We start from the raw sequence: 27,970 nt of genomic DNA, 5'->3' as shown, positions 1-27,970 counted from the left end.
CCATTGCGTTATTATTACTTTACCTTGTGACATTGTTTTTGTGGAGGAGGAGGAGTGTGGTATGGCGGAGTGGAATAGGGTGGAGTTATCTGCGGATTATGGAGGTGGGGAGGGGTAGTTGAGGGAAGAAGGATTTGGGGGGTGAAGAAGAGGAGGAGTGAGGGGGTTATGCTTGAGGGCCGGGTAGAGTTATCTAGTATACCTACTTATGCTTGGAGGGAAGAGACGTATGAATTGTCTGGAGAGACGAGGGGGATGGGTATTGGGGTTGCTAGTTGAATTATTTGGATTGGGTTTTAATAATAGTTATGAAGTCAGCGATATAGCATTTTTAATGAAACCAGGGGTTTCGAGGCACTTTGTTGTATTTTTCGCGTTGTGGATTTGGTAGACGAACGGGAAGAATCGTTGAGCGAACGGGTGTAAAAACTTCGTTTGCCTTTACATGATAACTGTATGACCCTCCAAGAAAAATCCTAGAAGAGAAATTTATAAATGTGTAACCGGATCATCCCGAACCACCCTTCCATTCTCGCGCGAGGTTGTGAAGAAGAAATGCCCAGCGAGCCGGGCTTCGAAAAAGCTTGACTACCACTTCATCCAATCACAGACTCCCAAGACGGGCATGTGGGCATGCGACACCGTGCGGTGATGTCAATATCTCCCGCCACTGAAACCCGCCTACGGCTACTACATTGGCCTAGTTAAGGTACCCACTTTAATACGTTTTGGGGATTGATAGAAAACTCATAGCGCTGGAGCTCTGAGGCTGCTTATGAAAGGAATGGTTTATATTCTGGTTGACCTCCCTTGGGCTGGGGATTTGCGAATTATTCTCCTGAAGTCCGATTCTCGATATACAACATCTACAACGCAGTTTCGAAGGCTTCGGGCCAAATCAATAATATAATGTGGGTAGCACATTTCGCGCCTTGTAAGTATTTATTTCCCTCACTTTACTGTATTATTGAACAGCCTTCATTGCGTCTGAGAATTGTATCTTTAGCCAGTATATTATAAACAAACCATCACGTTGTTACATATAGCCCTCCTCCTCACTCGATTTGTCCCCTCAACTCCACTATGGGCACTAGCCTTCGCCGGCGCCCTTTTAGACTTCCTATTTTTCGCTCTAAACATTGCCAGTCCGTTCTCCATTCCCTATTCTCACATCCTCATCATACCCCAGAAGAAGAAAATTAACAAATATATCCAGGCCTTGAATCCGCCCACACCCCCTCAACCGCCACCCTTTTCGGCTACACCCTAACCTCCTCCCCCACAGACTGTCTCCCATACCATTCCTCCTACCCCTACACCCGCAGTACCTTCGGGCAGCTCTTAATTGCCCTGATTTTCGCAATAACAATAACGGCCTTATACCGTCTACCATTGATCTCGCTGGCTGCGTTACTTCTAGCAACGCTACCACACCTTCCATTGGATATTGTAATTTCCCGTGATGAATCTGTAAGAGGGGAATATACGAAGCCGATCTGGAAACGCGACGCGAGTGTTCCATTGCTGGATTATCCGTGGGGAACGTTTACGTCAGACCTAGGGATCTTTGTGTTTGCGGTGTCATTCCATGCCAGGACTGTTTACCCGCCTGAGGAGTATGAACAACGAATAGGACAACCGAACGTTGGTTCCACTTCTAATAAAAACTCCGGAGTGATGAAGAAGGATTTGACATACGGATATCTGGGAGTAATATTATTTGCGGCGGTGATGCAAGCGCATTTTAGCTTTTTTGGAGCGCCCGTCGAGAACTGGTGGATGGCTGGAGTGTTTATGGCGGAATTGTGTGGTTTGTCGGGTTTTAGGTTGGTTGGAGGGGTATACGAGGGTTTATACTAAAGTCGAGGATACGAAGAAGACGAATTAGATGTAATATCGACATTTATACAGTAATATATCCTATATCCACACCCCTATTAACCCTATTATACGGTACTGGATAAAAACATCACCACCCCTCACCGCCTCAACCCAAACACCCCTACCAAGAAAGCCGCCCCGGCTCCAACCACCCTCCCCAAATTCACAACCCCCCACCAATCAACTAATCCCCTAACCTCCCCTCTCACCACCACCTCCCCCTCCTTCTCCTTCATCCCCTCCACCTCCTTCCCCACAACTTCCTCTCCATAAAACCCCTCCAACTTCCTTTCCGTCCTTCTCATAACCACCCAACTATACGGAATAACACTTATCGCTAACAAACCCGCAATCCAACATCTAATCGTCGCTGGCCACGATTTTGTAACTCGGATGTATGAGGCTGTAAAGAATAGGAGGGAGGAGGAGAGGGACAGATGGGTTATGGCCTTTTTGGAGGATTGGAGAGTGTGGAATTGGCGGAGGATGGTGGTGTGGGAGGGGCTGGCGAGGAGGAGGGGGATTAGGGTTGTTGAGTGGGTTAGGAGGATTCCTAGGGGTGGTTTTGTTAGATATGTATTTTATATTGGTTTTTTTTTAAATATAACTTACCGGTGAGGATGCCGGAAGTGGCGACGCCGAGGTACTTTGAGTAATATGGGATGGCGGCGTATAGACAAGGCATGTTGACGGGATTTATATTGAAGTTGAAGATATTTTGATTCCGGAAGATATTAGAGTTGCTGGTTAGTTGACCTAGCTACGTAGTTCCTTTATATTAACTTCGCACTAGATATCTACTATATTCCATGAAGTTAAGGGCACGTTGGATGTACATGTGACCGGACTGACAGATCGGAAGAGAACTGTCACGCCCTCGTAGGCTAAGCCAGCGGTCGTATCCAGAATACCACACAACAACGCGCGGGCTTCTTATAAAGAAGGATTGATGGCATGTTGATTGCATTCGAGACAGATAGTTTTGCATAGGATACACACCTTGAGTGCCTCCAGCAAGCCTCGTTATAAGTTCCACAGCGTGAAATTGATAGAGGGCTATTGAAGTGATGTTTCTATATAATTAATAAACTCAAGTAGCGCTTCGATTCGTAAGTATCGTAAACAAGGTATGCGTTGCAACATGTACGGCTAGTGAAAGACTTGTTAGATATACATGATATAGATGATATTCAGATTAACTAGCGATGGACCGGCATATGTATGCCGAGAAATCAGTAATAAATCTATTCGAAAGCCGGGTGCTTCAGTATACTAAATTTCAATGGCGTTCAGGGGGGTTCAACTTGTTGGCCCAAGTATAGTACTATCTACAAGGAGGTAGCTGAGTACTTACTAAGATGCTTATGTAGGTATCTACGTAGCTAACGTGATTGATTATACCTAATTATTGTGGTGTAATGACTGTGCACGACTTCTTATATAAAATCATAATGTAATGATTTACAAAATTAATTGGCTATGTTAAGCCTACATGTCAAAAGTATACAACTGCGTGAAGTTAAGAAGGAGCTACGGAGATATTATAAATATATATAAATTCGTCTTAGCAGTGCTTAAGTATCTACCTAATGGCCGTGCAATGCCATCGTGCATCTGCTCATCTGTCAGCAAAAAAAAAAAAAAAAAAGCGACGTCTACAACATGTTAACGTACGATGTCACATTCTACGATCTTACGATTGCAGGAGGGATTTATTTTTTTGACTAAGTTCCATTCCACTTCCCCTATCTACCCCCCAAACCTATCAGATGCCGAAGGAAAGGACCTGTATACGTGTTTAGTCCTTTCCCTCAACGGTTGATGGCTTACACCACTATCGTTATCCTCCACCTTCCACATTTCTTGATCATATCTCTAATAAACATGAACATGGAAAACATAAAAAAACAGAAATAATCCCATAACCCCATGCTAAAACAGAGAAAAAACAGATTGTTTTTGTAAAGAAAACAGAACATGCACGCATAGCAAAAAAGCAAAGAGCAACGGAAAAAGCATAAACGCATTGCATTCCGTTCTTTTAAAGCGAATAAGCATTGAGTTCGTCATTGGTAATAGAATGTTCACCCCCGGCGCATCTATACCCATCCTTCATCTTGATCCAATGATACTTCTTCGGGCACAGACCCATTCGATCCAACTTAGTCATGTTGATTTGCTCTCGTGCTTCTCTGAGCTTTTCATGTTGAAGGATCTCTTCCATCTCCTTTTCGATCCGATCAATCGCATCTTTGGCCTGTACCTCCTTCAATATCGCAGTTTCGATTCTTTTGTTGAAGACTGGTGACCTTTTCCAGTGGTACTGGGCCTTTATGACGGTGTGGTTTCTACCTGCCTCCATATGCTCGCGTTTGGCAGTTTCGAGGGCTCGACGAAGTTCCGATTGTCTTTTCTTTTGTTCTGCAAGTCGGGCCTCTTCGGTTGCTTGAGATTGAGAAAGGGCTTCCCAGTTTTCAGCTGTAGCGCCTGATTTTCGGCCGTTAGGGTCTTCAGAGACAGATGGGGCCTTTGCTTTGCCGTTAGTCTTCTTAGGGCTATTGCGCTTTTGTCCCTTCTTAGCAACGACAGCTACGGCAGTTGGCTCGGATGTAACAGCCTCGTCGATAATTGGCTCGGTTTTAGTAACGGTCTTGACTACCGTCTCTGCAGGAACTGGCTTTTCGATCTCGGCGGCCTTTTCAACCTCTGTAGCCTTCTCAATTTCGATGTTGACTTTGACTTGAGGGGCTTCAACGGGTTCTGCGTATTGAACCTTTGGAAGTGGCAGCTTGAAAACCGGCATAACGAAGGCTCCCCCCTTTCGTTGCTTCAACATGTCGACTAAGACGCTGACGGCAATTTCGTGAGTGACGATAATCGGATCATTAAAGCTCTTGACACCCCGATATGCCTTGCTAGTCATCCCCTTGGCTAGATTTTGAGCATCACGAGCGTGTCCCCACCTTCTAGTCTCGGAAATCTCTTTGAACAACCCAAGAAGTTCGGCGTACTGGTCGCTGTCTTTGTCGTTGAGGCTTGGAAAGTCAGCTTTGGCCTTCTTAACTTCGGTCTTTACAATTTCGATTGCCGTATTATAGTTGACGCCCGGAAATTCAATGACCTCAGAAAACCTACTAGCCAGGCCCACGTTGACCGCTAAAAGTTTGTCTATACCGTCGTTGTAACCAGCGAGGATGATTACTAGGTTACCCATGTACTTTGGCTTAGTTACTGCATCCACGAGCTCGTTTGACGCTTCGACACCGTATTGGTTGTGATGAAGGCTGTACGCTTCGTCGATGAACAAAACTTTTCCGAGACCTTGCTCAAGCATTTTGCGCGTTCGATGGGCAGTTTGTCCGACGTATTCGGCGATGAGATCTGAGGCTGAACATTCGACAACTTCGCTAGAGGCAAGGAATCCCATGTCGTAGAAAATCCGACCCATCTTTCTAGCCGTAGTAGTTTTTCCGGTACCTGAAGGACCTTTGAAGATGAATAACAAGGGAATATGCTCTTTAGGATCGACTCCACGTCCTCGCATAACCATAGACGACATCTGATAATCTTCGAAGCGGCGTACAATGTCTTCGACTCCGATGAGATCCTTAAAGAGGTCCGCAAGACCCGTATCAGCACGAGTTCTACGGTCGTGATCTGGATCAAAGTCAGTTGGGAGCAGCTCAGCGGTTGAAGCTCCACCGTCGACTTGTCGTTTGAGCATTCGTTCTTTGGCGACACTTAGCAAATTCTCAACTTCACCGGCGTTTCCGAAATTAATCTTTTGACGTCTTTGGCTGATCTTTCGAATGGCAACTTCGCGAGACTCCGGGGAAGCATGAATCTCCGCAAGGCGTAGTTTGAGGTCCAAAATATTAGAGAGCTCGATATCAGTGAAATCCTCGAAAACGAAGCCATCAGAAAGTGGGAATCGACGACTGAGCCCGGGGTTGACCGCATTGAACATCTTCTCGAGATCATCTTTGTAACCAAGTAGCAGAACGCATTGGTCATCTCCTGGAACGTTCTGAACCTCGCTGACAATAGTATCAATGACAGCAGATTTGTAGGGATCGTCTGCACCATTGAGCTTAGGATTGAACATGTAGGCTTCGTCAATGATGAGAACCTTTCCACGAGAAGCATTAAGAATCGCCTTTGTGTTTGCCTCGGATTCACCCAAAGCACGACCCAAGAAGTCAGATGGGGTTTTCATGATCACTGTATTTAGAATAATGGTTAGCCATATTCATAATTACGTGTAGGAAAGAATTCATACCTTCTCCGCTACTTAAAAGGCCCAACTGCGCAAGAATCTTGCCATAGATCTTCGCAACGCTCGTTTTTCCAGTTCCGGGACTTCCTAAGAAAACACGGTTCAAGGAGACATCAATAGGTTTTTCCTCTGCGAGCTCACGCTGGTAGTTGTTCTCCATTCTCTTGAGAAGAACCATGACGCTCTGTTTGACCGCGTTAAGACCGATCAGTTGATGAAGCTCCTTCCAAGCATCGCTTTCCATGGCTGCTTTGGATGGGGCAGGCCCGATAACATCTTCCTTTGTCAACAGGAAATCATCCGCGTCGAATCCTTGCTTTCGTTCTTTAGTGACCCGTGCGGCTTGTCGTTCCAAAATCCTGGCCACTGCGTTCTGGACCCCTCTTGCATTGCCACATCCAGGCATACCCCTCATTCTTCCAAGTCTTTTGGCTATAATTCTCATGTACAGGCCATTATACCCGTCGTTGATCTTCATTCTGTCGCTAAACTTGCCCTTGATTGTGTCCTGAAGGATATAAAGAAGCTCTTCATTGGTGAAATCCTCAAACTGGACGCGATAAGGAATTCTTGAGTGCAAACCAGGATTGTGCTCAAAGAATTTTTCCATCTCTTTGTTGTAGCCAGAGATAATGACAATGATCTTGCCGAGGTGCTTCTCTATTTCGGAGAGTAGAAAGTCAAGTACTTGCCTTCCTTCGAATGCGCCGGATGTGACGAGTTGGTAGGCCTCATCGATAAATAGAGTACCACCCTTTGCATCGAGTAATCGAGAGAAGATGTCCTGAAGACCGTTAATGCCATCATGGGCTAATCGGGCACCTGTGGTTTCAACGTAGGACAGGCCTTCAAGAACACCCTCGCTTCTGAGGAACTTAGCATACAACCCTGCGAATGTTGTCTTCCCGGTTCCAGGATTTCCAAGAAGCGCAATATGAAATCTTTCACCACGCAAGTTAACACCTTGACGGTGAACGGTATCGACCTTGGCTTTAATAGCCAGGACTTGCTCTTTGACATGCTCCATGCCAATCATATCCATGATTTGATCAAGTGCCACATTGCTATCCTTTGTGACGACTTTGTGACGCTTCCATCCATCGCGACTGGCTGACGGGAATGGGCCGTTGAAAGGAGTTAATGGAACCAAGGGAGGCTTCTTTACAGAACTGGGGAGAGAACCAGCCTTAGAAGGTCGTGGGGATTTGACAAAGCTCGAATCTTGTGGTGTCGAGATGGGGACAGCCTCGGGAGCCTTGGGAGCCTTTGGAGATACGATCGGCTGGGCGGACTTGGGAGAGTTAACTCTATCTGTAAGTGTGCTTGGTGATTGGAGGACCTCGTTGGCCTCCGGGATTTCGTTCATGTTAGAATCGACTGCCAGGACGTCATTGTCGACAGTAATGGTAGAAATATCCCCGGTCCGCGGAACTTTTCTGATGAGAGTTGGTGGTTCTTCCACCAGAGCCGATTCGTCGGCGACAGAATTACCAGCTTGTAGGATCTCCATATCTGATACCTTTTCAACGACAACTCGTCCTTTGTTGATGGGTGGGGTAGAAGCAGGTAGTGGAGTGACGACGGGTGGCGAGGATGGAATAGCCTGATCAGACTTGACTAGATCAGGAGTCTGCGCCAAAGAAGAGTTACCACTGGATTTAACGCCTGGCCGCTTGCGTCGGCGGGGTTTCGGAGCCTGTATGTTAACTTCGAACATAATCTCAGAGTCGCTGCCCTTGTCTAAAACTCCGGAGCTGACCAACGTGACCGGATGGTTGGACACTGGGATGCCAGGAACGCGAAACCTGGCAGGAATTGAGGACTCGCAAGAGTACTCAGGGGCATTCTCCTTGCCGTTGTACTTCTGCCCGAGGTCGGCTACACTAAGTGGCTGGCGACCCTGTTTCACTGGTGATGCCTTTCGTGGGGAGGGGGAGGCCTTCTCTGCCTCCAAGATGCGGCGATCAAGCTCCGCCAGCTCCTTGGCCCTCCTTTCCGCCCGCTCTTTCTCGGCCAGGAGTTCAGCTGCTTCACCGAACGGCTTGATCTGAGGCTTTCGCCTCGGCATGGGTTCGATCTTTCCCTCGGCGATCAACCGCTGCTCCCTCACAAAGTCGAGCCTGTCTTGCCTTTCGGCCTCCATTTTCTTTTTGGCCTCTTCGGCCTGCTGCAAGGACTTCATCTCTGCCTCTAATGAGGCTTTGAATTGCTCAGCCTTTCGTGCCTCCTCATCGTCCTGCATCGACTTGAAGTGAGCATCAATCATGCTACACTTCTCGCATTGTTTTGGGCTCTTGGTCCAGCAGAAATCCTCCCATTCGTGGCCTTTGGAACACGTCCTCTTCTCCATGACTGTGCACTCCATACGGCTGTGATCTGGGCCGCCGTGGCAGAAGAAGGTGCAGGTGTGCTTCCCGCAAGGCAAGGGAGACTCACTATCAAAGGAAATTATCGTCAGAATTAAGACTTCTGGAAGGAGATGGAACAATCCACTTTATTCTGATTGGAGACTTACCAAGGGAGTCTGCACCTCCCTTCAGGTGCACAGAAGTCCAATTCCTCGGGGGTCTTGCAAATGTGCTTCTGGCCAGGATGATTCTGGCAAACGATTGGGATCCCAGGAAGAATGTGGCCCTCTGATTTGAAGTACTTGAAAACATCTCTCCAAACCGAGTGAGCACCGGGAACCCCATTATCTGTAACGCTGTACAGATCCCCGAGAATGATTAAGGCCTTTCTGGCCCTGCTAAGGAGAACGTTCGCACGCTCCGGAGCACGAATGAAACTAGCTTTCTGCTCAGGATTGCATCGAACCATGGATACAATCACGATATCCCGATCACTTCCTTGGAATTGGTCTGTGCCATGTTAGCTTGGTTCCTTGTCTATATAGAAGGGAGCAGGTATGTTACTTACCAACAGTGCTGACCTCAATGTACTTATCGACACCCTTTAGGTCCCCAGCATCCATCATCCCTGCCCTGACAAGCTCATGATAGTCTCCCTGAGACAAAAGAACATCGCATTCTCCACGCTCCCTCATCTTCTTCGTGATGAGACCGACTTGTGCGAGATATGGTGAAAGTACCACGATGTGATCACTGGCGTAACCTTGTAGTCCAAGATAACGAACGATCGAGACCACCATGTCGGCCTCGAACTCGTTGATTTTGCTTGACTTCTTAGCCATCTTGGTATTGCATGTGATGAGGTTGTCTGCGGAAGATTCCGGATATTGATGCAACATCCATGTGACGCTGCGTTGTAAACCACGGACGGGGTCGAGGCGGTGTACTGATTTATGATCCTTCAGGTTAGGGTAAGCTAAAGTTTTAATAATTTTGGAGATCTCTGGGCGAGCTCGATGTTGGGTTTCGAGAACATCACATGGGAAACCTGATTTGACAAGTCTCTCGAAGAGCGAAATATCAAAGTCGTAACCTCTCTCAGAATCATGCTGAAACTCCCAAGTTTCACAACGTGGGCGAAGTTGCTGCTGGTCACCAATCATGATGACCTGCTCTACCTTATCGTGGAGAGCGGCGAGAACGTGAGACTCAAGAATCTGAGCAGCTTCCTCAACAATGAGGATCTTCGGAGCGGCGTCAGCGATGATGGGAAGATATTTTGCAGCACCATTGGTGGTGCCAGCGATGACTCGTTTCTCTTTGAAAAGATAGCGCAGACGGGTATCCTTCCATCTGTTGAACTCGTCGATTTGATGGTTGAAATTTGTAACTGCGTTTATAAGACCCTCAATTTGATCCCTCAAAGTAGCTTCTCTGAACCATCCTAGAAGAATGCCACGGTCATCCGGTAGCATCTCCCAAAGCTCCCGGCCGTCCTCGGTCAAATAGCTCTCCATACCGGTGGGGCATCCTGCATTTTCCGCCCAAAGTTGGAATAGTTCTTCGTTAGTAAGAACCAAGTATTGCGGATCCGTTTCTCGAATGACGTCCATCCAGTCTTGGGGAACAGTAAAGGCCGACATATAACCAAAACGATCTTCTGGTTCTTTGAGATTTGCCTCGTTGTATCGAATGGCGATTTCGCGAATATGATCCCAAGTCATTGGTTTAACGAAGAGTTCCTGCATAGCTAGGTCTACCAGATTCCAAGCAGCGTCAATATGAACTCGGATGCTGTCCATAGCTCTTTTCACCGAGTTGAAAAGATACGATTCGTCCGAAAGTTCATTGACGGTAACCGAACGTGTAGCATTGCTGTATTGACTACCGAGACGGACGACGTGTTCCATCCCCACACCCATTTCCAGCAGGTTCTCAAGAAATTCGTCGCAAATGTGGTTTTGCTGGGTTATGACAACTATGCTCTCTTTGGTGTAGAGATAAAGGAATTTGGCAATGACGTTTCCGACCATCGTCTTACCAGTGCCTGTATTGAAAAGAATTAGCGTGTTCTCAGAAGAGTATTGAAAAGGTAGGTACATACCAGGAGGACCTTGGATCAAAGAAACCTTGTTCTGTAAAGCACGCTTGATTGCTACGCACTGTGCCTGATCCATCGTCATCGAAGCGGTGCCTGCTCTGACATGATCCTTCAAGGGAGTCTCGGGATTGATTTTGGGGATCAATTCACTAGGATAGAATGAAGTTTTCCCGACCTCTTTGCCCTTTTCATAGTGTAAGAGCTCTTGCGCTAGTGGTATCGTTCTCATAGTCTGAAGTCGTTTTAAGATCGGCTCGTGGGCGTAAACCGGGCTATCGACACAAACCAGCTTGATATCCGGTTCCCCTTCATCCCGATCGATGACAGTTTCCCAAATCTTCTTGATGACCTCCCGGATGGTATGATCGTCATCTAAAGTGAGCGCTATTGCCGGAGGTGTCTCTCTGAGACACTCGATATCTCGCGCCAACTTTCCGAAACCGGCAACCTCATTCTCGATAATCAACGCAGCCAGTTGATTGTTCTTGAATGGAAAGTTTTGGTCATCAGCAAGTAGTTTGTCGTAAGATTTGCCGCCAAAGTTGAGATACTTGCTGAACCCATCGGGAAGGAGAAGACGGATTCCAAATTTGCGAATCTTCTTTCCTGAGTGAAAATCCCAATCGTTCCATTGAAGATTTTTGAGAACGAGCTTCGATCTTTCTGACATATTGTTGGGCTTGGTGCCAATCCTTTTGCCATCAATGCAGTCATAGTAATCGGCCCGAATTTCGTTTAGCATTTCTTCGCGAAGGAGACGGAATTGAGTGTCGAGATGGAGGCCGACGCGAGAGTTCCCTTGATATTTAATGGAGATGGTGGATCTTGGAAGATATGCAGGAACACGACAGACGAGCTCGTTTGCTGTGGGAATGATCCTAATCTTTCTATAGTCCCTAAAGTCATTGTCGTGTCGCCCGCCGGGAACGTGTTTTCTAGTACTATTAGCCTTTAGACGGTAGTGGTTGCAGTCATACCAATACTTGAAGGTGGCACCGATGCGTTGAACCCCATCGTGTGGAGCTCTCATCAGTACTTCAAGAATTTTAGCATTAGTGATGATGTCCTGAATATGTTCAGGGACCTTAGGGGCAAAGCTCAAGTAGCAAATTAGAAGGCGAGCAAGCCCTTCCATCGTGTCTGAATCGAGCTTGCCACATGTCGCTGCCTTGAAGAGATACTCAAACATAAGACCATTGTCCTCGACGATATGACCAATAATCCGACGAATGTGATCATCAAAGGAGTTTACGTCGGCACCAGGAGCGTTGGTACCTGCTTGATATGTTAAGAAGAGGAAAAGCTGGCCGGCAAATGATTTAAGGAAGCGAAAGTCCTTGAGGTTTTCATGGTGATTCAAGGCTTCGACGATAGCAAAGATACCATGTATCGAGTTTCCGATGGTAGAGACACATGTCTCGAGAGCATTTCCCTGCCCACACTGTCGAATGACAGCACAAAGGAAGTTTCTTGCAACTTCTGGGTTGGTGACCTTAGCTTCGCCATCACAGAAACGTTGAACAAGAGCTTGGCAACTTTCAAGAGTACTCCTGTTGAAGATGCCAAGGTTGAGATTCGGGAGAAGTCGAGAATGGGGGGAGGAGTCCTCCTATCCGAGTCATCGGGGACGGGAGAAGTCTGAAGTTCAACTTGGACGAGGGACTCGGAAGGGACATCGTCACCTCGGCCGGATGGAGTGTTTCGACGGCCTCTGCCGCCCCTCTGCCACCCCGGTCTTCTGGAGGTAGAAGGAGCCATGGTGTGGAGTTGCAGACGTGTCAAAAGGAGTAATGAAGTGCCAGTAGTGGCTGCTACGTGACACGAGAGTATCTAAGCTCAAACTTTTGTTAGCACAAATATCACCTTTGCTGTAAGCTGGGTTTGCTCACATGGTACGAAAGAGCTGGCTCGAGCTCGACTGACAGCTTAGTGTTACGTTACAATGTTAGCTTGGACATCCAGGATAAACAACGGGAACAGTTGTGAATACCAGAAGCAGGTGCAACGAAACAGCAGCAGGAGGAGGGGTATAAAAGAGTGATTGATGAATGGAGCTAGATACTTACATTGTGATGTAGCTGATGTAATTAGTGGTGATGCTGTAGTCGCGAGGTGATGGTGATGAAAAGATGTGATGTTGGTTAGTTGATGAAAAGGTTGATTTCAAGTTTGGGGAGGTTGATAGTGGGGGGAGAGAAAAGAGAAAAACTTTAGAAGGTGGGAGCGAGTTGCTTTTATAGAGGGAGATGTCGACACAGAGGGAAACTATAGTTCAATATTTGCTGCCCGCTCTCAGGTGACCAACCCACACGTTAATATTGCTGAGCGTGAACTTTCCCTCAAGCATAACTGAGAAACAGAGATGCAGACAGAATCGATGACGGTATTGGCTTCGTTCCCTCGCTATCGAAAGTAGGTATGCGCGATGCGAACGGTATCTCGGAATGGTGGTTCGCAAAGCTGACTTCATGAACTTACTATAGATATCCTAGACTGTCGACTATGCAGGTACTGGATGAAAGTACTTCATGAACTATGATGCATACCCTTTAGCTACCCGTATGAAGGGCTGAATCGGCCGTTGCTAGTTCCAACGTTAGTCGAGTCTTCCTGGAATCTGGTTTGGAATATCGCGCTCCCTAGATGTCTATCAACTAGGTCTCGATCTTATACTGACGTTATATTGGTGTTGCTCTATCAGCTAGCTAAGTTAGTGTACTCGAAAGCTCTCATCGATGCATCCAGGTTCTTTAGCCAGTAGCTAGAAACGCCAGCCGGATTGCAAGATTCGATCCTGGGGTAGTTTAAATATATCGTCCGATCTCAGAACCTGCAGCTAGCACTGCATTCGCAAGCATCTAGAAGCAATTTCCATCATAATCGTCTATTGGATCGTTAGTCGAGCCTCGCTTTATAACGTGGCGCGTGGGGTCTTTTATATATGGCCTGAAAACTAGGCATGCCTGATACAACGTACCTTATAGGTTACAACCGGCGGTTTCCAGTCGGCTGCCTCCACCGAATCTCGAATTCATGAATTCACGAACACCGATACATAAAAGAAACACCCACTGCTTCTCTAGGAAGTAGATGACGAGGTTTAACACCCCTGTAGCAGTTGTCGAGGTCTTTTCGATTCGGTCGGGTATCCACATGTTCAGGCGCGTTATTACATTGACATCAAAGAAAAAGCAAAACGCTTTGTTGCATTTTTGATAGGACGACTAACGGATTTCTTTATCTTCACCCCTTCACCACCAAATTTTCGAATGGAATGATTTCTTGATGTTTCTCTGGATACTATTACGATTACATTCGACTCGAGCATCCTACTGAAGCAAAGATATTATATACAGATGACAGTAATGGAGAAATGGGACGAAATATGGTCGGAGAATTTATGCGTTGTGGGTTTATTGCGGCGTTGATGGATTGGCTAGTTGGGCCGAATCTCGGACCTATTCAGGTGCCCTGAGATTCGGTGAGCTCACGACGTCAGGTTTCACAGCATTCTAAGCTTGATCTCAACCAATGGGTGAACGGGAAGACATTTAACCGGGGATTTTAGCAAGCATCGAGATGGATTGGATCTAGCTGCAAGTGACGTTTAGACACTGCCGATTCGATTCGAGGCTGCTTGAAGCAGAAGACTTCCACTTCCAATTTTATATCCAAGTTTAAAAGTTACGAGGGTATTTAGGTGTACATGAATATAAATTCGATATAATATTCGTACATCACCGGTCACCAATATTGCAATAGCAATATCAATACATGTACGGAAGATAGATACATAAATATAGAAGGAAAGATTAGTGGATTATCAACGAACCTTCAAGTTCCGTGAAGTTTGAGTTCGAGATTAAGACGTAGTAGACAGAATATATTCGGCCTTTTTTAGGCTAGTAACTGTAAACTGTGCCATCGATAGTAAATTAAAGCATATATCCTACTTTCTTCGAATACTTAAATTTCGCAGCTCAGCAACGAATATTGGGACAATATAAGTCGTTTATGACAAAAGTTGACTCCATATATATTGGTTAATTTCCTCCGGGATTAAGCTAGAAGAATTGATGCTGAAGCTCCACATATCTGTGATATAGAGGGACACTGATCATGAGGCATACAGGGTGACCGCACGTCGACCCTCGTAGCCCCGACCTTTCCTTTAGCCCCGACGCTTAAGTCAAAATACAACAAACTTTTGTGTTGCTTCCAACCACCAATATCATGTCGGACATCAGCCGATGCATGATACCTGTCAATGCAATCTCGAATCAAATCCAGCCCCTGTTGACTGGACAATCAACGCAGAATACATCGATTCCATCGAACTCCCTCTTACATATGAAGGAACCGCGACCCCTGCAGCTCTATCCGACCTGGTACGACGACTAGCTGGCAGCTTGCAACTTCACCAGCAAGGACGTTACATTTCGAGGAACCGTTGAATGCACGAGAGCAGCACAGCACGAGATTACCCCTTTAGGTCCCAAGCAGCAGGTGTCGGCGGTTATACCTACATCGGAGCCCACACACAGACACGAACGATCCAGCCAAAATATACACATCCGCTCCGACGCTTCAGTGTGTCTGGGTACGAGACCAATCCTCTAGAATTAAGTTTTGAAAAAGTTTCTGCTCTTTGGCTTGGTGGATACGGAACGGAGGGAACAGGTTTCGTAAGATTAGATTCTGAAAAAGTTTCTATTTTTTGTTTGAATATAGGCTTTTTTTAGATTTATTAATCAGCTCTAACTATAGATTATAATGAAATATGATGTTTAATATATCTAGTTGTTAATTTAATAATAAACATTTTTTCGTTTTCTTAATCCGCTCTATAAATTAAAGGACAAGCCGGTGTATTACAATATTAAATTTTATAGAGTTTAAAGAAATAACTAGTGTATATTCAAAAACATTGACAATATTTTCTAACTAAACTTAATTTGTCTTTCAAATAATAGTGTCAGGAACGTTCACCTAGATGTCATGCGACAGCACGTCCTGACACGTGACCTCACGAGATCTGCCCACCCAAGGCCCAAGCGGTAGCGGCCTCAACAACCTCACTCAATCTCCGAGCACCTTAGAGCCACCTCCAATACAATTGTATATAGAAAGAGCACGTCGGACGATAAGATCGCTCGACGTCTGACAATCTATACCATATAGATGAGTACCCAGATGGCTCTGATCTTACCATACTAACTACAGCTCTAGTCGTGTCTCCTCAGGATAGTAGATAAACTGCCTGGCGTTATAATAGACCTACGAAGTGCGGTATCCGAAATACTACACGAAAACACACGAGTTTCCAGGGGAGGAAGGCGTAAGGGCGACTGCCGACGGCAGACTTCAAGATAGGTAGCTACAAGCAGAACTGTAGGGTCCTCGCTGTAGGACATCCTCCGGATGTCCGACTACCCACGAGGGGTGGTAACTTGTGGCTAGTCGTGACCGGTAAATTCCCCATTGGTGGTGGCAGTGGTGGAGGTGTCGGCCCGGCTTGACTCACTTATTCTGTGAGTGATCCTAGTCGACTCAGAATGAGGGCGAGTTGTTGCTTTAGTCCTACCATTCTAGTTTCCGCTTGAGGAGGTTCTGAACGTGTTAATTTGGGTCGTGTTGGTGTAGGTAGAGAATTTTCCTTTATTGAGGTGTGGTTGTATGAAAGAGATATGCTGGAGTGCTACATGAGGAAGAATTGGCAGCGTTTCTAAATTTATAGCTTGTTGTTATTTGTGTTTTTTTATTTTATTTAATTGCACGAATCGTGCCTGGTCGGCAGCCGTTTGTCTCTGGGACTCTTCTGGTGTTAGAGGGGCATAAGTCAAGGGATTTATAGTCAATAAGTGTCAATAAAATACAATTTGCTATTGAGTATGAGTAAGTAAATGGCTGGGTAAAATGTCAAGCTACGGTGTATGTTTAAGCCTGTTGAGGGTTCTCGAAGTCTGCCGTCGGCAGTTGTTCTTACGCCTTCCTCTCCCGGAAGCTCGTGTGTTGTCGTGTGGTATTTCGGATATCGCACTTCATGGGTCTAGGTAGAACATTAAAGCATAGAGTACTTGATAAAGAAGCAATTATAAAATAAATAAAAATAATTTTTTTAAAGCTTGGTTTATGAGTTAAGAGAATGTTATAAATTGTTTGGGCGAGCTGGTTTCCGATTTTGAATTAAATCTTTGGAAAAGGGCGCAAAACTACACGAATATTATCATTAAAAACAAACGAGCTGCCCGACGCTGTACATCCCAAATAGGATGACCCATCCAATCCCGCCACCTCCAAGTCCAGGGATTGGCCGAAGGTCCCCTGCTCGGCGATCCCATCGAAACAAGCGCCGAAGAAAGCATCGGTACAGAGGTATTTCACGAGTCGCTAGATGTAAAGCGTTAAAAGTCAGTTGGGAGTTTTTGATAGGCGCGAAATTCCATATACTTCTAGAGATATATAGGGAGCTCTACCTTCCCTGCAGGAACTCCTGGTTCACCGCAGAGCTCTGGTATCACTTTTTGAATGTGGCCCATGATCTCTATACGCCCTCGGGTGTGTATCTTCTCCCTCCCTTCGTACTCCTCCCCTGGCCTGGCGATATCTGCCGAAAACCTCATGTTCATGTGAGGTCAACGACAGTCTCTTTAGCCAGGGATGACGGCACATCTTCGGTCTTCTTGGGTGGCATTTTAGCGATAAATGGATCGCGGATCTGGCATGGTGAAGCTTAGGGTTTGTGATCAGGATAGTGAGCAGGTTAGGTGAGCAGGTTCGCGCGAGAAAAGAGGAAGAGGAGAGTCAAGATTTTGTCGGGCAACGCTGGAAAGTCGTTGCTATCCGAGCTTAGCTGAGCGTACACGGAATACTTCTTGACATCATTAAATAAAAGCTGCTGGATTTACTATACTACTAACCTCGACTAGCAACGGATTTCACAAATTTAGAAGGGATTAGTGAGGCTACCATCGATCTAAGAGCATATGGCCTTCATGGATTCCAAGGCATCCAGTAATTATATAAATCATAGCTAACTGCTGTATACTGCCATTCCAAGAGTAACACTAATTCGTTCCGCCGCTAAACTTCTCAGCTAGTGACCCTAACACAGTTTCTCAAAAGAGCAGAAATTACTCTTAATGGCCAAGTTCAAGACGACACTGCTCAGGCACCAAATGATACCAAAACTTAGCCTCGGGGCTAACGAGAAATACCTCCAACTGAAAGCACCTTAGCGACATCGTATCGATGAAATGATTACTTTTTTAGTGGCTGTTAAAGTGCGATAAGAAGTGTGTTGCGCGTGTCGTTGTCGAACAATGCTTCCCTCGTTATTTATTTTTAGACACCCGAACGCCCTTTTGGAAGAATAGATACAGGTCTTAGTATTCAGTGACTGCAAGGGTTCGGAATTATTAACAGTCGTAGTTTTGACAAGATGCCGTCCCGATATCGTATAATCATGGCTTCTCTGTGTTGGGCCTGTTGCATCGACAAAAGCAGTCTTGGCACGCTTTGGGTAGGTTACACGGAGCCTTCCAACGTCATCTAACGAGAATACCTCCTGTATTCTCTATCCTCCTATCGCTATCTATAAAAAAATAACTTCATCTACCTAGTTTTTTCCAATCTCCAACATCTGTCGCAATGTTTTCGCCACCTTCCGAAAAGAGAGTCAAGTATTCAAGCTTAGCCAGCTTATGCAAGCCGTGGAGCTCCCGACGTCAGCCCGCGCTCGCAAACATCAGACGAAAAAACGACCACCCCAATTCACCGACCGCCGTAGCTTAGCTACTCCACTTTTCCCTCCACGATTTTTACATTCCAGTCTTGTCGCCTGACTGCCACGTCTTTTTCACAACTTCTACACCGTTTTATTCACGGTCGCCCGGGCGCGTGCTTTCCGCGCATATTATTCTTCCACATGATTTTCCCTTCTTTTTAAAAACAAAGGCTGCAAAAATTAAAGGGTCTTTCATTCGGCGGCTTTCGCTTTTTGTTTGCGGTACTTTACGACATGCCCAACTTCAGCACCTTCACCCAAGGCAGCGAATCCCACAGCTTCCACTCCTCCTCCCGTCCGCTCCGACAACCCCGCTTGAAAAAAAAGTCATCGATAGGAAATTTAGTCGATTCCATCTCCCGAGCTACATCTGCTGCATACGATAGCTTTGTCGGAAGTCTTACGGACGACGAAGGGGATGATGATTTGCTTATTCCTAGTGGTGGGGGCTTGTCAAGGCGTCGCAGTGGGATTGTGGGGTTTGTGAGTGATGTTGGGAGTATACTTAGTCCTCGACGGGATGTTACCGAGAGATTGGTACGCTATTGGTGGAGTCGGGCGATTGTTTTGGTTGTTATACCTGCAGGGATTGTATGTTATTCTTACCGTTAGAGTTTGTGGATGAGTGGTGCTAATGGGATTGTAGACTGTAGGTTGGTGCGCTATACCGCTACCGATTACTGTTAGGCCGGGTACGCCAGGCGATACCACGTTTATAACATCACTCATCGAGGGCATGTTACACACGATATGGCCCGAAAGGCATCTCCGCGACGGAAGCGCCGGTTGGGGCAGTACAGCATTCGCAAATACCACAGACCCGGGCTCTGAATCCCCAGGCCACGGAAAAGCATTAGTAGAGATCCACTGGTGGTTCTTCCTCCTCGTCTACTACGGGTTCTACTTGTTAATGGGACTATTCTACATGACCAGCCTCTTCAACCTCTACAACATGAACTGGTGGCCTGCCCGCCTGGGAGGGCCAGCCACGTACCTCCTCTCCTGGTCATTATCAGTCGCTGCCGGAATACCAATCTACTACTTTTTCCGCCCTCTCGCTCATTTAAACATCACCTGGATTTTACTTACCTTCCTAACCATGTGCTCACCCGCCGTAACCTCCTTCATCGTCCTTCACACCGAAGACCGTCACAGCTCCCTTCGTTACCACCAACCTTCAGCATACATCCACACCTCCTCCTCCCATTCAAACAATTCCGACACATCCTCTGAGGTAATCGAAGACGCAGAACCAACAGAAGGCACCTCCCTCCTCTCCTACTCTCACATCTTCACCCGCTCCCGATCCTCCTCAAACGCCAGCGCAGATACCTACCCACCCCGGCACACAATCCGCAGTCGTATATCCCACCAAGTACGGCGACGAACGAGGTGGATTCCGTATAGTTATATTCGGTTTTTATGGTTCTGCGCAGCGATCTTGATCGGACTGGTGGCGTTTGTGCTGGGGGAGTTGTATGCGGAGATTTATTTGAGGACGTTGCCGCATAATAATAAGGAGACGGTGATTTATGTTTATTCTTGGGTGGGGACTATCCTTGCGTTAGATGGGATTACGGGGTGGATTTTGAGCGCACAAGTTCAATCTTATCCACTTGAATTTGTGTTCAAACTGTATTTCAGCCTTACTTACTACGTATGCCCCTCCCCCCCTTCTAAAAAAAAACCAAAAAAAAAACTCTACTAACCGCCATAATATAAATACAGACCTACATCAGAACACTCTACGCCCGCCTCCGCTCCCCCTCCCAATTCGCAATCCTCCAACTCCTCTCCTCCTCAATCGCCATCCTCCTGCAACCCCTCTACATCTCCCGCCGCTTCCACAGCCTCCTAACCTCCCTCGGCTTCTCATCGATAACCTATAACGAACATATAAAACTCACGGGCCGGGCATTCTACCTTCGCGGCCTCTCCGAAAACGTGAGCATGCTCGCGTTTCTAGGATGGATCGTGGTCCTCCACTATGGTCCCAACCGTCTGGTGTATCCCTATCTATCCTTCCAGTCCTCGAACGAAAATAAAAGCGAGGATGGGTATGATTTCAATCTTACATTCTTTGCGAGTCTTGTCACCTGGGCGTTGGAGATTATCAGCGGGTGGTGCGTCAGACGGATATTTTGGTTCGGATGGGAGTTCGGGGTTACCGGAGAGGGCAAAAGAGATTTTGTGGATTTTGAGGGGCTGCTCGTGGCGACCGTGGCGGTTATGTGTCATGGGTTGATGAATATGTTGATGAGTATTATTCGGTTGAAGTTTTCGTAGGCTTTTTTCCTCTTTCTGTTATTAGATGGGGGTTTATTTTAGTTGACCGTTTATAACCACCGGAAGTTTTTGGTTTTGTGATCGCTGTTAGCGGGTTTATTCCTGAATTGAAGCATTGGGCATTTTCTGCGTGCATATATTTCGTCTCTTTGTTAGGAAAGAAGTAGAGGGCTAGTGAGTGTAATATAAAAATTAATGAAGAATAACCGCTGAAGAACTCCGAACGTAAAACCTCATAAAACCTTGCAAACATTACAGTTTAGAAAACATCAGATCTTCCACCCCAATAGGTCATCCCATCCTCTCAAAGGATACAGAAACAACAAGTACATTAGGCAGGCAATATTATTCAAAAGTCCCATATATCAGAACCTGATATCGATCTCGATCAAAAAACCTCAATGATGATACTACCGAATTAATAATGAAGGGCAGAAAGAAAAGGAAAGAGAGGGAAGAATTATAAAACTCCCGCCTCAACCCCCAAATTAACCTCCTGTCTCCCCTCCAAATCCACCTCCTTCCCCTTCCCAAGTCCCTCCCCAACCCCCATCCTCTTGCTAACATACCTCTGCGCGATAATCCCCACCGCAAGCGCAATCGTCTCCTCCATCCACTCCGCAACCCATTCTCTCGGATCAACAGCACCGTTCGCAAGTCCCATCTGCACATCCTCCGGTAACTCTTCAAATTCCGCGTCCATCCACTCGCCCCATTTCGCGGGACAGGTTTGTGACATTGTTGTAAATTCCAGTGAATGTTTTGGGTCGTATAGGTATATTGCGAAGCCGAGTACTTCTTCGATTACATCCCCATCTTCTGGCTTCGCGGTGATGGTGGTGAACGGACATGGAAAAGTAACCGGTTGAAGAGCTAAGAAGATATCACTCTTCCTGACCGGGTTGTCCGGATCGATCTTCTTTTCCAGGCTAGGACTCCTGAGCGCGTACTCATTCGCAAACCCCTCAGCCGTAGCCTTCGCGAGCTTTACACCAGCTTCGAAGCCCTTGATAGTTCCCAACTCGCGTTTTCGCTCATCACGCCACCAGGGTCCACCGCCCCATCCGGCCGATAGGCTACTATTTCGTTTGTTGGTTGCTTCCGAACCACGTTGGATTACGAGGAGGTCGCCGCCTTCGACTTGTTGCATTACGCGGGAGAAGACGTGGTGGATTATGGGGTCGAGGGAGGGGTAGTTTTGCAGGTCGTGGGTTGTGTGGATGTGGAGGCGTTCGTGGGCGGAGATCGGAGGGGCGATGTGGTGGAGGAGGGTGGTGAAGGTTGGGAGGGCGCGTTTTTGGAGTTCGCCGCCTAGTTGTTGGGATTAGTGGGGGTTTTGTGTATGAGGGGTGAGGGGGTAGATACCTAGTTCACGGAAACCTTCGACAGAACCTTTGACTTGTTTGGTCCACCGTTGAGCTTCCTCGGAGGATTGGATTTCTTTGTAGACGCTTTGAGCTGTTGACTGTGCGACTGTAGCTGCGGCCGAGGCGGTGGACCATAGACCTCCCCACCATCCACCGCCTTGTTGCTGTTGTTCTTGAAGTTGAGACGGTGGTTTTTGTGGTTTCGACTTTATAGTTCCTGTTTTCTCGTCGTATTCCTCTTCCTCTTCGTCTTCTTCCTCATCATCATCGTCTTCGTCGTCATCGTCTTCATCATCTTCGCTCTCCACTTTCGCAGGTTTAGCAGGAGCACGTGCCGCAGCAGCTTTCTTTCTCAAACTCTCGGAACTAGCTCTAGCTGCAGCGTTTACACCTGCTGTGGCACGAAGACTTGGTGTTACTGGTCGAGATGGAGCTCGATGTTCGGCTGTTAGACCTTCTATTTCTGCTAATAGTGCTTTTTCATCGGCATCTGCGTCGGCGGAGAGGGAGGCGCGGGGTTTTGAGTCCGATTGACCTGTTGTTTTGGAGGTGGAGATGTCGTCAATACCGTCGAAGAGGGAGTCTATATCCGTGTTTTTGGTGATGGAGGGGGGGGGTTTGGTGGAGGGTTTTTTGGGGGGCATTTTGAAGTTATTGTTAATGGTAAAACTGGGTGATGGTGGTAGATAGATAGTGTGAGGTTCCTGATGGTGGTTCGAGTTAGTGGTGTCGGTGACGTTGGTGGGAGGATGTGGGAGGGATGGAAGGTACGCGGGCTGGGCGTAGAGATGGACATGGCGTTTGATTGGCTGTGTAACGTCCGTTTTGGGAGTGTTGTAATTTGTGTGTTTCAACGCGGCAACACATGTTCGTCCTTCTACAACAGATGTTTCTGTGGATGGTAGGTGTGATGGCTTGGGGGTAGGATGGATATATCTATCGATATTTGGGTAATATAAACTCATTCATGGATTTCATGGTCTAAGTGTCAATCGAAGCACAGGACCAAGTACGGATAAAAAGTGTCAGATTTAGCTATCCATCGTCGAATACCATTCAGGACTAGGTGCGAACCTCATCGTATATTTATCCTTCGGATATATGTATCTCCGATGCCTATATCATCGATATGTCGAATGAATATATCTAATATGTCATATTCGGCCCCTGTGAGATTGTATCTGTTAATTATGTATCCGTCGGTAGTACAGCATGGGCTCCAGGACTCACAATAGAACATTTAGTACCATACGGATAATCAAATCCCGTAAACACATCGTACAACCTGGCATAAAATTGATGTAGACACCTCAATCGACTGCAGGTCTCCTCTGACCATGATATGGTTCCATGACAACCTTAAAACGGGGTTTTCGGATACCATTGCACCCTGATATATGTAGCACCGCAACTGCCCTTGATACTCGAACCGGGGAGGCTCATATAATAAAGCCATCCCCAAACGTCTCGGATGCCCTGAATAGTATTGAGTTCCGACCATCTCCCCACAGCGTATTATATCGTCAGGGATTCTTGTAGAGCCATCCCATAGCAAATACTTTGCCCGGCTTCAACGAACCACCGCGAGGTCTATGCCCTAGAAACGCCAGAGAAGCGTCTCTCTCTTCTACCCGAGCCTATCTCGTGAAAAGAAAGAGTTAGAAAAGCACAGTTCTCGACTCGAGAGAGGAATCTTACCTCCATCCTTCTTTGTCTTAGCTCCATCTACAGAATTTGTCTTCAGATCCATCAACACCTTCATCCCCATCACGATTTCCATCGACTTGACATCGACAGCAAGATGAAGAGGGATAAGGGAAAGAAGAAGAAGAGAGAAGAGGAGGGTAGTGGTGGTCAGAATGATGGTGCTGGTCCGATGGGTCGGAGTGGAAGGTAAGTTGGTTGTTAATTGACGCGTCAAGATTGGAGATGTGGGTGAGGCTGAAGTCGAAGTAGATATGATGGCTAACATTGTATGCGTGTGTTTCCAGCCCACAGTTTTACGTAGGAGGACAGCAGAATTATTATCCACCCCCACCTGCTCCACATGCTCAACGTCCTGCTGCCTTTCCCCCTCCACCTCCGTACCTCCATGCTCGTCAGCTACCTCAAGTCTATCAACCTCATCCTTCGGGCGCTTATCAAGGTTATCCTCCTCATCATCCTGTTCAGCCTCTTCTTTATTATCCTCCCCGTCAGTTCTCCGGATCTGCTGGTAGTTACGCTAGTAACCCTCCTGTTCTTCCTTTTAACCAACCTCATCGCGTTGCTGGTCCTGATATCAACAACCGGCCTCATCACATTGCCGGCTCTAGTTATCATCAATCTCATCAACTTCCTGCTTCTGGCCATCATCAATTTGATCAGTCTCCTGTCTCTGGTTATCACCAACCCGGGCAATTTCCTCCTGTCTCTGGTTATAGCCAATCTCCTGTCTCTGGTGTTAACCAACTTCGCCACGTTCCTGCTCCTGGTTTTAATCAAGGTAATCAACCCCCTCTCTCTGGTGTTCATCAATTCGGTCACGTTGCTGGCCCTGGTTCTCATCAACTTCATCACGTTGGTGGTCCTGGTCTTCAACAAAGTCATCAACAACTCCCTACTTTTGGGTTTCATCAAGGCCATCAAGCTCCTGCTCCTGGTTCGCATCAGCAAGATAACTTCCCTGCTGCTGTTCCCTACCAACCAGAAAACCCTCCTGTCCGTGGTTTCTCCCAGATAGAGAACCTTCCTGCTACTGATTTTCGTCCACTTCATCACGTTCCTGTTCCTGGTTCCTACCAGCAAGGTAACAATCTTGTCCGAGACCCCTATCAACAGGGTAACCTTTTTGCTCCTGCTTTTGGCCAGCAAGGTCGTCCTCCTGCTCCTGCTTTCCAATAGCAGAATATCTCCCCTACAGGTGCTTTCTACCAACGCCAGAACATCCCTGGCCCTGCTTCTTATCAACCGAGCAGCTTCTCTCAAGGTACTGCTGTTCTTTGCCAAAATTTTCCGCCTGGGTCATCGGCTCCATTGAGGCTCCCGCCAGCGATGCCTCCTCCCAAGCGAGTCAGTACGAGAGACCTGGCTCCTGCCGCTGGCTCTACTGCACAACCGCAGCAACTAATTCGAGATCCTCAAGCGAGCATCGCGTCCCTCGCAGAGGCTTTCACGACTCCTTTCTCGAGTCGTTTCCAGGAGGGCCAGTTGGTCGGGTCTTCCTCTACCGCACCGTCTTCTTCGCCGGGGCCATCGACTTCGAAGAGGTCGAAAAAGAAGAAGAACAATGACAAGGGGAAGGCCACCACCCCATCCGTCCCCACCATTCTCGGCCAGATCTCTGGAAATAGGGCCGGAAATCCCATCTTGGTCCCCAATGACGAAGGAGACAACACTGGAAAGTACGCCCAAGGTAATTTTCATTCCCTCTTCTCCAATCCAATGACACATTCGTCTTCCATCATCCACATTTCATAGAACTCGAAGCTAACGATATGAAATAGGGGTAGTAGCTGGTAGTGCTGCATCGGCGGCCCGTGAGGGTCTCTTGGCCGCTGTTTCCAGCGGCCGAGAACCCTCCGGGCCAATGTCGCAAGCCCAACTTGCGTACTTGAAGAAGAAGTACGAAGATGAGGCCCGGGGGTTAGGGGCCGCAAAGGGGAAGGAGGTTGTTCGCGAAAGCGAACAGCCTTCCCCCGTCGTGGTTCCGGCTCCTAGGCCTCTCGTCCCCGGTCAGTCCCCTATGCTAGCCACGGCACTCCTCACCGGCGGGCGGGAGATGGATACCTCGCGTCTGGCCAACCTTCAAGAGCCCGACCCAACCGCCGAATTGGTCACCCGGCCAACCTATCCCTACTGGAGGGAAGGTATGCTTGAGGAGGACCCGCTGGGGCTTGGTGACATCCAGCTAACCACCACCACTACCCCCACCAGCCCTCGCCTACCAGTCGCTCCTATGCCCTCGCAGCCGACTGGGGCCGAAGGGTCCAAAGAGATGGCTCTGCCATCTGCTGGACTCATCAATTGGGACGATGAGTTCAGCAAGACATTTGGACTTGTCGCCAACGAGGGGGAGGGGAAGGAGGAGAACCCCACCGAAGAGGAGTGGAAGACAATCGCCGAGGCGATGAGGAAAGGGCAGGAGGAGCCCACTGACGGCTTGGAGGCCGAAGCCTCCGCCGTTCCCTCCCCCATAGTCATCAATGATGCTGTAGGCGAGGAGGACGAGCGGGCTTCGCCCGAAGAGACGTTGGGGCTCCCCTGGCTGGCCCTCGACGCCGAGGTGGTGGTTTTCGACCCCACGGACCTCACGATGTGGGTCCAACAGCTGTCCCTAGAGCATCCAGGGAATCCAGAAGAGCTCTCCCTCGAGGAGCTAGGTGCAGAGTTGGACGCCTACTGGGACGGTGTGGCCCAGATCACCAGTCTGCCAGAGCGCATTTGGCCACTGGAGAGGATTCCCGTCCTCTCTTCCCCTCCTCTTGAGGGGAAGAAGGACGTGGACGGCGACATCGAACTCGCCGACCAGCTCGCAACCTCCCCGTTGACACCGTTGAGTGTCATGTCGACGCCGCCGGAGCTCCCTGGCGAAACGCCTAGCTCCGGGGTCATAGTCGAGGTTGCAATCCCTACCCTCCCAGTTCCGGCTGCCCCTCGTCGTCGCAGCAAACGTGGAGCCCAAGCAAGTCCAGAGGGCTCTGCCGCTCGTCCTAGGACTCGTTCGCGAACTTCCCAGCAGCAGGGGTCGCAGATGACTCCTGTTGCCGATGCTTCGATCACTCGTCGCCGATCTGCTCGCATCTCTGGGGCTAGTCTTCCCGCAGAATCACAACCTGCTAGTGATTCATCTCCACCAACGTCCGTTACTTCGGAAGGCCGAAGGAGCTCAAGGACTAACACGAGTTTCATCCACAGATATCACGATACTCGTAACCAGAGCCAAGGACAGGGAGAGGGCGAGGAAGTCGACGATGATGAGGTTGATATGATCTGAGGTGGTGGCTGAGACGGTTATTACTGGTTTTTTTCGATTTTTCATTTACGATCACACCTATACCTCTCCGCTTTATGGATTTTTGTCCTGTGTCTTACTTTATACAACAGGCAACTTACTTTCTATGCTTATTACCTCTTTATCACGCATACCCTTACGACAAATACCTCTCTACTTTATGAACTTTTCTTTTCTGCCTTACGTATTACGAAAGGTCACATAACTTTGGCGGATCGGATACGCATGCTTATTACGCTTTACCACACGCATGCCTTTACGGCACATACTTCTCCGCTTTATAGTTTTCTTCCTTTTTCGTCCTTACTTACTACAAAAGATCACTTAACATTCAGTAGATCACGACGGTACCTTCATGCTTCCACGTTTTACCACGCATGCCCTTACGATCAATACCTGGTACCTCTCCGCTTTATGGATTTTTCTTTTCCGGTATTACTTATTACGGCAGGTCACGTTTCGGTGGTAGAACATTCTTCTAGTGTTTGAGCATGGCGTTTAACGGCGTTGTATTCTGCCATTCCCATAGCGATGGCGTTTACCCGTTTTTTTTAGGAGGAATGTATTGTATTATAAATAGATAGTTTTATGATAGTTTTCATAGAGATTTAATGGGATTAATGGTTTGACCGATAATATTTTGTTGTAAATTCGTAGATGTTTGTAGATGTTCGTGATGTGTCTCGTGCGGGTTATGAGGTGGTATACACATCCTTTCTCTACCAAAACCCGAAATATGTTCTCAAATAAAATTTAAGGTATTCTGAAGCGAAAGAGAAATATACAAAATGCGCCCTAACAGGTAACAACTTACATCGTTCAACTTCCACGTTTTTTATCCCTAAATCCATATTATACATCCACGTTTCCATCACCAGCCTTTGGAAAACTATCTCCAGGTCCTCATAGACAAACAACACAGTACTATTCAA

At 47.4% G+C, this 27,970-nt stretch overlaps 6 protein-coding genes and 1 further gene across 6 annotated transcripts; 3 read left to right on the top strand and 4 right to left on the bottom strand.

The window, feature by feature from the left end:
- Positions 1-909: 909 nt before the first annotated feature.
- On the top strand, positions 910-1,860 carry DFL_005358 (uncharacterized protein; the record flags this gene model as incomplete). Its single annotated transcript, XM_067634607.1, has 2 exons — positions 910-934; positions 1,217-1,860. 2 exons carry the CDS (start codon positions 910-912, stop codon positions 1,858-1,860), a joined length of 669 nt encoding a protein of 222 aa, XP_067492659.1.
- A 119-nt stretch (positions 1,861-1,979) lies between these two features.
- Positions 1,980-2,566, bottom strand: DFL_005357 (uncharacterized protein; the record flags this gene model as incomplete). Its single annotated transcript, XM_067634606.1, has 2 exons — positions 1,980-2,434; positions 2,494-2,566. The coding sequence occupies 2 exons, from the start codon at positions 2,564-2,566 to the stop codon at positions 1,980-1,982; spliced, it is 528 nt and encodes a 175-aa protein (XP_067492658.1).
- Positions 2,567-3,922: 1,356 nt separating this feature from the next.
- Positions 3,923-12,364, bottom strand: DFL_005356 (uncharacterized protein; the record flags this gene model as incomplete). The annotated part of the gene is made up of 6 exons (XM_067634605.1): positions 3,923-6,102; positions 6,161-8,592; positions 8,673-9,015; positions 9,074-10,552; positions 10,610-12,047; positions 12,116-12,364. The coding sequence occupies 6 exons, from the start codon at positions 12,362-12,364 to the stop codon at positions 3,923-3,925; spliced, it is 8,121 nt and encodes a 2,706-aa protein (XP_067492657.1).
- Positions 12,365-12,417: 53 nt separating this feature from the next.
- DFL_005355 lies at positions 12,418-13,761 on the bottom strand.
- A 4,865-nt stretch (positions 13,762-18,626) lies between these two features.
- On the top strand, positions 18,627-20,678 carry DFL_005354 (uncharacterized protein; the record flags this gene model as incomplete). Its single annotated transcript, XM_067634604.1, has 3 exons — positions 18,627-18,983; positions 19,039-20,049; positions 20,121-20,678. 3 exons carry the CDS (start codon positions 18,627-18,629, stop codon positions 20,676-20,678), a joined length of 1,926 nt encoding a protein of 641 aa, XP_067492656.1.
- Positions 20,679-21,138: 460 nt separating this feature from the next.
- On the bottom strand, positions 21,139-22,689 carry DFL_005353 (uncharacterized protein; the record flags this gene model as incomplete). The annotated part of the gene is made up of 2 exons (XM_067634603.1): positions 21,139-21,989; positions 22,044-22,689. 2 exons carry the CDS (start codon positions 22,687-22,689, stop codon positions 21,139-21,141), a joined length of 1,497 nt encoding a protein of 498 aa, XP_067492655.1.
- Positions 22,690-23,846: 1,157 nt separating this feature from the next.
- On the top strand, positions 23,847-27,020 carry DFL_005352 (uncharacterized protein; the record flags this gene model as incomplete). Its single annotated transcript, XM_067634602.1, has 4 exons — positions 23,847-23,938; positions 24,037-24,833; positions 24,948-25,439; positions 25,531-27,020. The coding sequence occupies 4 exons, from the start codon at positions 23,847-23,849 to the stop codon at positions 27,018-27,020; spliced, it is 2,871 nt and encodes a 956-aa protein (XP_067492654.1).
- Positions 27,021-27,970: the final 950 nt, after the last annotated feature.

This window comes from Arthrobotrys flagrans (genome assembly GCF_004000055.1).
Source record: "Arthrobotrys flagrans strain CBS H-5679 chromosome Unknown unitig_0, whole genome shotgun sequence".
Lineage (NCBI taxonomy): Eukaryota > Fungi > Ascomycota > Orbiliomycetes > Orbiliales > Orbiliaceae > Arthrobotrys > Arthrobotrys flagrans.
Note: the sequence above shows the minus strand (reverse complement) of the source record. Positions and strands in the feature narration are given on the sequence as shown.